The sequence below is a fragment of the Aegilops tauschii genome, chromosome 3, assembly GCF_002575655.3.
Source record: "Aegilops tauschii subsp. strangulata cultivar AL8/78 chromosome 3, Aet v6.0, whole genome shotgun sequence".
NCBI classification, from domain to species: domain Eukaryota; kingdom Viridiplantae; phylum Streptophyta; class Magnoliopsida; order Poales; family Poaceae; genus Aegilops; species Aegilops tauschii.
The window spans coordinates 429039223-429050725 of NC_053037.3; the positions used below are offsets into that span (position 1 = coordinate 429039223).

At 53.6% G+C, this 11503-nt stretch overlaps 1 protein-coding gene across 1 annotated transcript; it reads left to right on the forward strand.

Moving 5' to 3' along the window:
- Positions 1-8826: 8826 nt before the first annotated feature.
- LOC141043000 (uncharacterized) lies at positions 8827-9579 on the forward strand. The gene has a single exon (XM_073511917.1). It carries the CDS (start codon positions 8827-8829, stop codon positions 9577-9579), a length of 753 nt encoding a protein of 250 aa, XP_073368018.1.
- The last annotated feature ends 1924 nt before the right edge of the window (positions 9580-11503 follow it).

Below are 11503 nucleotides of genomic sequence, written 5' to 3' on the forward strand. Positions count from 1 at the left end.
ACGGAGGACCGAAAGGTCGAGCATGAGTCGTATAGAAGATACGATCAACATGGAGATGTTCACCGATCTTGACTAGTCCGTCTCACGTGATGATCGGACACGGCCTAGTTGAATTCGGATCATGTTTCACTTAGATGACTAGAGGGATGTCTATCTGAGTGGGAGTTCATTAAATAATTTGATTAGATGAACTTAATTATCATGAACTTAGTCTAAAATCTTTACACTATGTCTTGTAGATCTAATGGCCAACGTTGTCCTCAATTTCAACGCGTTCCTAGAGAAAACCAAGCTGAAAGATGATGGCAGCAACTATACGGACTGGGTCCGGAACCTGAGGATCATCCTCATAGTAGCCAAGAAAGATTATGTCTTAGAAGCACCGCTAGGTGAAGCACCAATCCCAGAGAACCAAGACGTTATGAACGCTTGGCAATCACGTGCTGATGATTACTCCCTCGTTCAGTGCGGCATGCTTTACAGCCTAGAACCGGGTCTCCAAAAGCGTTTTGAGAAACATGGAGCATATGAGATGTTCGAGGAGCTGAAATTAGTTTTTCAAGCTCATGCCCGGGTCGAGAGATATGATGTCTCCGACAAGTTCTTCAGCTGTAAAATGGAGGAGAACAATTCTGTTAGTGAGCACATACTCAGAATGTCTGGGTTGCACAACCGCTTGTCTCAGCTGGGAGTTAATCTCCCGGATAACGCGGTCATTGACAGAATCCTCCAGTCGCTTCCACCAAGCTACAAGAGCTTTGTGATGAACTACAATATGCAGGGGATGGAAAAGACCATTCCCGAGGTATATTCAATGCTGAAATCAGCGGAAGGGGAGATCAGAAAAGAACATCAAGTGTTGATGGTGAATAAAACCACTAAGTTCAAGAAGGGCAAGGGTAAGAAGAACTTCAAGAAGGACGGCAAGGGAGTTGCCGCGCCCGGTAAACCAGTTACCGGGAAGAAGTCAAAGAATGGACCCAAGCCCGAGACTGAGTGCTCTTATTGCAAGGGAAGTGGTCACTGGAAGCGGAACTGCCCCAAATACTTAGCGGACAAGAAGGCCGGCAACGCCAAAGGTATATGTGATATACATGTAATTGATGTGTACCTTACCAGTACTTGTAGTAGCTCCTGGGTATTTGATACCGGTGCGGTTGCTCATATTTGTAACTCAAAACAGGAACTACGGAATAAACGGAGACTGGCGAAGGATGAGGTGACGATGCGCGTCGGGAATGGTTCCAAGGTCGATGTGATCGCCGTCGGCACGCTACCTCTGCATCTACCTACGGGATTAGTTTTAAACCTCAATAATTGTTATTTAGTGCCAGCTTTGAGCATGAACATTGTATCTGGATCTCGTTTAATTCGAGATGGCTACTCATTTAAATCCGAGAATAATGGTTGTTCTGTTTATTTGAGAAATATGTTTTATGGTCATGCCCCGCTGGTCAATGGTTTGTTTTTGATGAATCTCGAACGTGATGTTACACATGTTCATAGTGTGAATACCAAAAGATGTAAAGTTGATAACGATAGTCCCACATACTTGTGGCACTGCCGCCTTGGTCACATTGGTGTCAAGCGCATGAAGAAGCTCCATGCAGATGGACTTTTGGAGTCTCTTGATTACGAATCATTTGACACGTGCGAACCATGCCTCATGGGTAAGATGACCAAGACTCCGTTCTCCGGAACAATGAAGCGAGCAACCAACTTATTGGAAATCATACATACCGATGTGTGCGGTCCAATGAGTGTTGAGGCTCGCGGAGGATATCGTTATGTTCTCACTCTCACTGATGATTTAAGTAGATATGGGTATGTCTACCTGATGAAACACAAGTCTGAAACCTTTGAAAAGTTCAAGGAATTTCAGAGTGAAGTTGAGAATCAACGTGACAGAAAAATAAAATTCTTACGATCAGATCGTGGTGGAGAATATTTAAGTCACGAATTTGGTACACACTTAAGGAAATGTGGAATAGTTTCACAACTCACGCCGCCTGGAACACCTCAGAGAAATGGTGTGTCCGAACGTCGTAATCGCACTCTATTGGATATGGTGCGATCTATGATGTCTCTTACCGATTTACCGCTCTCATTTTGGGGCTATGCTTTAGAGACTGCCGCATTCACTTTAAATAGGGCACCGTCTAAATCCGTTGAGACAACACCGTATGAATTATGGTTTGGGAAGAAACCTAAGCTGTCGTTTCTAAAAGTTTGGGGATGCGATGCTTATGTCAAGAAACTTCAACCTGAAAAGCTCGAACCCAAGTCGGAAAAATGCGTCTTCATAGGATACCCTAAGGAAACTATTGGGTATACCTTCTACCTCAGATCCGAAGGCAAGATCTTCGTTGCCAAGAAAGGGTCCTTTCTGGAGAAGGAGTTTCTCTCAAAAGAATTGAGTGGGAGGAAAGTGGAACTTGATGAGGTGATAGTCACCCCTTCCGAACCGGAAAGTAGCGCAGCGCGGGAAAATGTTCCTGTGGTGCCTACACCGACTGGGGAGGAAGTTAATGATGATGATCATGAAGCTTCGGATCAAGTTACTGAACTTCGTAGGTCCACAAGGACACGTTCCGCACCAGAGTGGTACGGCAACCCTGTCCTGGAAATCATGTTGTTAGACAACGGTGAACCTTCGAACTATGAAGAAGCGATGGCGGGCCCGGATTCCGACAAATGGCTAGAAGCCATGAAATCCGAGATAGAATCCATGTATGAAAACAAAGTATGGACTTTGACTGACTTGCCCGATGAGCGGCGAGCCATAGAAAACAAATGGATCTTTAAGAAGAAGACGGACGCAGATGGTAATGTGACCATCTACAAAGCTCGACTTGTCGCTAAGGGTTATCGACAAGTTCAAGGGGTTGACTACGATGAGACTTTCTCACCCGTAGCGAAGCTGAAGTCCGTCCGAATCATGTTAGCAATTGCCGCATACTATGATTATGAGATATGGCAGATGGACGTCAAAACGGCATTCCTTAACGGTTTCCTTAAGGAAGAGTTGTATATGATGCAGCCGGAAGGTTTTTTCGATCCTAAGAATGCTAACAAAGTATGCAAGCTCCAGCGCTCAATTTATGGGCTGGTGCAAGCATCTCGGAGTTGGAACATTCGCTTTGATGAGATGATCAAAGCGTTTGGGTTTACACAGACTTATGGAGAAGACTGTGTTTACAAGAAAGTGAGTGGGAGCTCTGTAGCATTTCTCATATTATATGTGGATGACATACTATTGATGGGAAATGATATAGAATTCTTGGAAAGTATAAAGGCCTATTTGAATAAGTGTTTTTCAATGAAGGACCTTGGAGAAGCTGCTTATATATTAGGCATCAAGATCTATAGAGATAGATCAAGACGCCTCATTGGTCTTTCACAGAGTACATACCTTGACAAGATATTGAAGAAGTTCAGTATGGATCAGTCCAAGAAGGGGTTCTTGCCTGTATTGCAAGGTGTGCAATTGAGCACGGCTCAATGTCCGACCACGGCAGAAGATATAGAAAAGATGAGTGTCATCCCCTATGCCTCGGCCATAGGGTCTATTATGTATGCCATGCTGTGTACCAGACCTGATGTAAACCTTGCCGTAAGTTTGGTAGGAAGGTACCAAAGTAATCCCGGCATGGAACACTGGACAGCGGTCAAGAATATCCTAAAGTACCTGAAGAGGACTAAGGATATGTTTCTCGTTTATGGAGGTGACGAATAGCTCGTCGTAAAGGGTTACGTCGACGCTAGCTTCGACACAGATCTGGATGACTCGAAGTCACAGACCGGATACGTGTATATATTGAATGGAGGAGCAGTAAGCTGGTGCAGTTGCAAGCAAAGCGTCGTGGCGGGATCTACATGTGAAGCGGAGTACATGGCAGCCTCGGAGGCAGCACAGGAAGCAGTCTGGATGAAGGAGTTCATTACCGACCTAGGGGTGATTCCCAATGCGTCGGGCCCGATGACTCTCTTCTGTGACAACACTGGAGCCATTGCCCTTGCGAAGGAGCCCAGGTTTCACAGGAAGACCAGGCATATCAAGCGTCGCTTCAACTCCATTCGTGAAAGTGTTCAAAATGGAGACATAGATATTTGTAAAGTACATACGGACCTGAATGTAGCAGATCCGTTGACTAAACCTCTCCCTAGGGCAAAACATGATCAACACCAGGGCGCAATGGGTGTTCGATTCATCACAATGTAACTAGATTATTGACTCTAGTGCAAGTGGGAGACTGTTGGAAATATGCCCTAGAGGCAATAATAAATGGTTATTATTATATTTCTTTGTTCATGATAATTGTCTATTGTTCATGCTATAATTGTATTGTCCGGAAATCGTAATACATGTGTGAATACATAGACCACAACGTGTCCCTAGTAAGCCTCTAGTTGACTAGCTCGTTGATCAACAGATAGTCATGGTTTCCTGACTATGGACATTGGATGTCATTGATAACGGGATCACATCATTAGGAGAATGATGTGATGGACAAGACCCAATCCTAAGCATAGCATAAAAGATCGTGTAGTTTCGTTTGCTAGAGCTTTTCCAAATGTCAAGTATCTTTTCCTTAGACCATGAGATCGTGCAACTCCCGGATACCGTAGGAGTGCTTTGGGTGTACCAAACGTCACAACGTAACTGGGTGACTATAAAGGTGCACTACGGGTATCTCCGAAAGTGTCTGTTGGGTTGGCACGGATCGAGACTGGGATTTGTCACTCCGTGTGACGGAGAGGTATCTCTGGGCCCACTCGGTAATGCATCATCATAATGAGCTCAATGTGACTAAGGCGTTAGTCACGGGATCATGCATTGCGGTACGAGTAAAGAGACTTGCCGGTAACGAGATTGAACAAGGTATTGGGATACCGACGATCGAATCTCGGGCAAGTAACATACCGATTGACAAAGGGAATTGCATACGGATTGATTGAATCCTCGACACCGTGGTTCATCCGATGAGATCATCGTGGAACATGTGGGAGCCAACATGGGTATCCAGATCCCGCTGTTGGTTATTGACCGGAGAGGCGTCTCGGTCATGTCTGCATGTCTCCCGAACCCGTAGGGTCTACACACTTAAGGTTCGGTGACGCTAGGGTTGTAGAGATATATGTATGCGGAAACCCGAAAGTTGTTCGGAGTCCCGGATGAGATCCCGGACGTCACGAGAGGTTCCGGAATGGTCCGGAGGTGAAGAATTATATATAGGAAGTCCAGTTTCGGCCACCGGGAAAGTTTCGGGGGTTACCGGTATTGTACCGGGACCACCGGAAGGGTCCCGGGGGTCCACCGGGTGGGGCCACCTATCCCGGAGGGCCCCGTGGGCTGAAAGTGGAAGGGAACCAGCCCTTAGTGGGCTGGGGCGCCCCCCTTGGGCCTCCCCCCATGCGCCTAGGGTTGGGAACCCTAAGGGGGGGAGCTTCCCCCTTGCCTTGGGGGTCAAGGCACCCCTTTCCACTCCTTGGCCGCCGGCCCCCCCTCCCAAGGGGGCCTATATAAAGGGGGGGAGGGAGGGCAGCAATACACAGCCTTGGGCGCCTCCCTCCTCCCCTGCAACACCTCTCTCTCTCGCAGAAGCTCGGTGAAGCCCTGCCGGAGACCCGCTACATCCACCACCACGCCGTCGTGCTGTTGGATCTCCATCAACCTCTCCTTTCCCCTTGCTGGATCAAGAAGGAGGAGATGTTGCTGCACCGTACGTGTGTTGAACGCGGAGGTGCCGTCCGTTCGGCACTCGGTCATCGGTGATTTGGATCACGGCGAGTACGACTCCGTCATCCGCGTTCATTGGAACGCTTCCGCTCGCGATCTACAAGGGTATGTAGATGCACTCCTTTCCCCTCGTTGCTAGTAGACTCCATAGATGCATCTTGGTGAGCGTAGGAAAATTTTAAATTATGCTACGATTCCCAACAGACCTGCCGCCGGATCTTGCGGGCCTGTGCTTCAACTGCCTCAGCGAAGAGCACGTCGCCGGCATGTGCACAAACGAGCGGGTCTGCCTCAGGTGCAGGCAGCCCGGCCACATCGCGCGCGAGTGCCGCGCCCCCCGCTCCCGCTCCCCTCCGTTGGTGAGTTCCCGCCCCGTCCGTGAGCGCCTCGGCCCCCGCGTCGGGCCGCCCCCGTCCCCTTCCCCCTCCCCGCCCGCGTTGTCTCCCCATCCACGCCAGTTCACGCTCGCCTGGGAACTGCGGCCCATGCGGCCGGCAGGCTTCCCTCGGAGCACGGCGGCTCCGCTGGGGGTGCTGGGCGGCCGCAACAGCGCGGGATGCCAGTGAACGCTCGCCTGGGCCCTTCAGTGCCTCCCACTGACAGGGTGCCCTCGGAGCGGACGCTGGGCAGGGTGCCGGAGGTGGGCGAGTCCAGTAGGCGGGTGCGGCCGGGTTCTCCGTCTGCGAGGCCCGAGGTTGAGCGCTACATCGTTCCGCGCACGGCGGAGGTCTCGGCTGCTGAGGAGGCTCTGCGCTGGAGTTTGGTCGCTACTGCTATGGGTGGAAGGCCGCGGATTGCCCCAAGCGCAGTCACCGCGGCCGTCGAGGCGGCGGTGCCGGCTGCGGTTGATGCCTTCACCGTGCATCGGTTCTGGCCGGCCGATTTTCTGCTCGTCTTCGATTCTAGGGCGGCGAGGGATGTAGTGGCCTCCGTGAACGAGGCACACGGACGTGGTTTCTCCCTGAGATTCGCTCCCTGGAACCGGCAGCTGCAGGCGACGCGCCGTCAGTTCCATTATCGGGTCCGTGTGGAGATGGTTGGGGTGCCGCCGCATGTCTGGAGCCGAGCCACCGCGCAGATCGTGCTTGGCTCGGCGGCGTGGGTGGAGCGGCTTGGCACACTGACGGCCAACATGGCAAACTTGGGTAGCTTTGAGGCGTACGCTTGGACCGATGATCCCTCGCTGCTGCCCAAGGAGAAGATCATCCTCGTTGAGGAACCGGACGAGGCCATGGATGTGGAGCTGGCGGATGGGCTCGTCCTGCCGGCGGAGGCGCTCGTGCCGCTGGACATGGCCATGCTCGAGTATTCGATCACGGTGCACCTGGTTAGCACTGAGAACACGGCTCAAAGTTCCGGGCCTTCTTCCGGCGATGATGGCAATGACGATGAGGAGTTCGATCACCCGGCCGCAGATCCTGATGGCCCGGGCGGCGCGCGTCACACGCGGCGGCGTTTCACGTACACCAGGGGCGTGCGGGATGGAGATGGAGGCCGGCGGCGGCCACCGGCTCGTCGTGGAGATGCCAATGGGCATAGGAGGGTGGCTGTCGATCTGCCAACGATGGTGGTTCCATGGTCACCGCGGCCTGGTGCTGCGCAAGGGTCGGCGTCGGTTGGCATGGCAAATGGGCAGGCTCCGGTTCAGATCGAGCTGCCTGACAGTGGTACGGCGCAAGCACCCGCGCCTGGCGAGCAGGTATCGATGGAAGCTCCTGGGCCGGACCGGCATGCGGCTGGCATGACGGCGCCGCTGGTGCCGGAGGCGATGACGGAGCGCTTGGAGACGGCGCCGGTGACTGATGGTGGCGTGGTGGAGCTGGCCACCGTCGCCGAGCCCGCCCAACGCTCGGTTGACGTCGTGGGGCATGTGGTCACGGCCCCGGTCCACATTCCGCTTTTGACCTGGCGGGATAAGGCTGGGCCCCCGGCGGCTGACGACCTAGGCGGTTGCTCGACCCCGCTTTTGGCCAGGCCGGGGGGGAGCAGGCGCGCAGACGAGGGGAACTCGACACGTGACCCTGGCGGGGCCAGAGAGGATTTGGGTTGCGCGCCCAGTCCGCAAGTGGGCAGTTCAAACTGCTGGCTTCTTTCGCCTGGCGCGGGGAGCGAGGATCAAGATTTGAATATGTCTGCTTCCACGCCCAGTTGGAGCAGCGCTCGGTCAGGCTGGGGTTCCCCTTGCGCGGGAAACATGCAGGTGGGGACGTTGGAGACCTTCGCCGTCAGCCTCTCTGGCTCGACTGGCGGTGATGCGCAGGATTCTATCTCAGGCTCGATTTCTCGGTTCAGGGCGCGGTACAAGATAAAGGTCACTCCAATCCTATCCAGGCCCAAGGCAACGAGGTGGAAGCGCAAGCGCAGGACCCCTCCAAGCACGGTACGGCGCAGCCTGCGCATCAATGGGCGGCTGGCTAGTGGGGCTTCGGTGAAAACGCAGCAGCGTACGCTCATGGTACAGCTTGGGATTGCACATGAGGGCGAGGTGATTGGCGACGCGGCCATGCAGGCGTATATTGAGCTCTTCTCTAGGCCGCTACAGCAGGCGCATATCGCGGCCATTGTTGGCCTTTTTGGTTGGCAAGCCGATGTTTTGCCTCTCGGGAGGGATGTGGGGAAGGTAGCACTTTAGGTGCTGCCCCCTTGGTTGCTCGTAGGCCTTCTCTATGGCTGATCCGAGCCAGGTTGTGGTGGTGTGGAATGTACGCGGGATGAACAACCCGGCGAAACGCGTTGCTATAAATAACGTCATTTCGGGCTCGGGAGCGAGTGTTGTCTGCCTTCAGGAAACAAAAATCCAAGACATGACCCCTGCACTTGTGCGGCAATGCCTTGGGCCGGCATTCGATCAGTTCTTCTACGCGCCTGCGGTGGGGACGCGCGGTGGCATTATGTTGGCAGCCAAGTCGAGTGGTGTGCAGCTTTCAAACCCCCATGTCATGGACAATTCGGTCACGGCATGGGTGCAATGTCTTGAGTCGGTTGGTTGGTGGTTCACCGGGGTGTACGGGCCCCAGGAGGACGCGGAGAAGATCGTTTTCATGTAGGAGCTTAGGGAGATCCTGGGTTTACATGCAGGTCCCTGGATGCTCTCCGGTGATTTCAACCTGATTGCGGACCCGTCCGACAAGAGCAACGACAGAATAAATAGGCAGATGATGGGGCGGTTTAGGAGATGCATCTCGGACTTGGACATGCATGAGGTCTACCTTAACGGCAGGAGGTACACCTGGTCGAACAAGCGCACAACGCCCACGTTGGAGAAGTTGGACAGAGTGCTTGTGTCTGTGGAGTGGGAGGCCCTATACCCAGCATCGTTCCTCTCTGCGCTCAGCACGGGTGTTTCCGACCACTGTCCGTTGCACCTGGTGCTTGAGGCCAACTTGCGGAGAGGTCGGCGATTTCACTTCGAGTCCTTTTGGACGAAGATAGACGGTTTCCAGGACGTGGTTCAGTCGGCGTGGAGCAGTCAGCCGTGGGTGCGGAATCCTTTCAAGAGACTTGCGGCCAAGCTAAAGGCTACGGCCAAGTGCTTGGCCAGTTGGAGCAACAAGTATGTCGGAAGTATCAAGCAGCAAATTCGTATCGCCAATGAGGTCATCTTGCGACTCGATGTCGCCATGGAGAGTCGTGTCCTTACGGTGGAGGAAATGGAGCTCAGGAGGCTGCTCAAGCATAAGCTGTTGGGTTTGGCTTCGCTTGAGCGCACGATCGCTAGGCAGCGGTCTAGGGTTCTGAGGCTGCGGGAGGGGGATGCGTGCACGCAATATTTTCATGCCCACGCTAGTCACCGTCATCGAAAAACTACATCCCCAAGCTTCGGGTGGACGGAGTTCTGACTGCTGACCACGAGGTTATGGCCGAGGCCGTGGACTCCTTCTTCTCCCATTTGCTTGGGGAGTCTGTTGAGAGGGATTTCACGCTCAACTTGGAGGAAATTGGTATGCCACGTAAGGTTCTAGATCATTTGGACCGTGATTTCACTGAGGAGGAAGTTTTGGCTGCGGTGCGTGCGCAAGGCTTGGATAAAGCACCGGGGCCCGACGGGTTCCCGGCCAGGTTTTATGTGGCTTGTTGGTCGGTCATTAAGGACGACATGATGGAGGCGTTCGGTTCCCTACAGAGACTGGATTTCCGTGGTCTCACGTCCATTAATCAGGCCTTCATCACTTTGCTACCCAAGACGGCAGCCGCGATGGAGATCCGGGAGTTCCGACCCATTAGCTTGATACATAGTTTCCCGAAGCTTGTGGCGAAGGTGTTGGCTATTCAGTTGGCCAAGGAGATGCCGGACTTGGTCGGGGCGCACCAGAGCGCGTTCATCAAGGGGAGATGGCTCCATGACAATTATATGATGGTGCAAGGGCTGGCTAGGAAGCTACATGCCACTAAGAAGGATGCGGTGATGCTCAAGCTAGATATTACGAAGGCCTTCGACACGGTGAACTGGGCCTTATTGATGGATGTGTTACGGCACATGGGATTTGGAGCCAAGTGGACGTCGTGGATTGCCGGTTTACTTGCATCTTCTTCCACTAGGGTGCTGCTCAATGGCATTCCCGGCGAGATCATCTACAACAGACAAGGCCTGCGGCAGGGGGACCCAGCCTCGCCACTTCTGTTCGTCCTGGTGATGGAAGCTCTTCACCACCTCCTGCGCTCGGCCTCGGTGGCTGGGGTGCTGCGGCCTCTCGCGCCCAATGGCCTTCGGAGTACCACGTCCATATATGCTGACGACGTGGTTACTTTCATCAAGCCAGATCTGTAGAGTCTCAGGGCATGCACGGTGTTGCTTCATGACTTTGGCGCGGCGTCGGGCCTACACACGAATCTAATCAAGAGTTCCGCCCACCCAATCAGATGTACGGAGGAGCAGGTGCTTCAGATCGCCACCGAGATGGAGTGTCAGGTGCTGGGTTGGCCCTGTCAGTACCTTGGGCTGCCCTTGGGTTTACGGAAGATTTCGGCCGCGCAGTTACGGTACCTGATCGACAAGATGGCTGACCGATTGCCTGCCTGGCAGGCCAGGCTTCTCTTCTGCGCGGGCAGGCTGGAGCTCATTCGTACTACGCTTGCCTCCATGCCTATTCATGCCATGATGGCAATCGATCTGCCTGTCAAGACTATTACAGCAGCCAACAAGATCTGCCGTGGATTTCTGTGGAAGGGGCGTCGAGACGTGCAGGGAGGCCACTGCCTGGTGGCTTGGGATCAGGTTTGCACGCCCAAGGAGCTCGGCGGCCTGGGGATTCCCAATTTGAGACTGTTGAACGCGGCGCTGCGGGCAAGATGGCCATGGCTCGAGAGAACTGACCCCCACAGACCTTGGAACGAGTTCAATCTGCAAGTTTCGTGCGAGTCCTTGGGGATCTACAGAGCGGCAACACGTTGCGTGCTTGGCTATGGCGAATCAGCGCGCTTCTGGACTGATTGGTGGCTCTGGGATGGCCGGATTGAGGAGCTAATGCCTAACCTGTATGCTTTTGTGAGAAAGCCAGCGCGGCTGAAGACGGTCAGGCAGGCCATGGTGGAAGGATGGTGGCAAGATATTTCCCCGGACATGACTACGCGTGCTCTGCTCGAGTTCATTGCTCTGGTGGACAGAATGCAGGATGTGGATCTCACGCCAGGGACGGAGGATAAGATCCATTGGGCTTGGGACAGCACTGGGCAGTTCTCGGCTAAATCCGCTTACATGGCATGTTTTGCGGGTAGGATTGAGGCGAACGGCGCTACTCAGATTTGGAGATCCAGGGCGCCGGC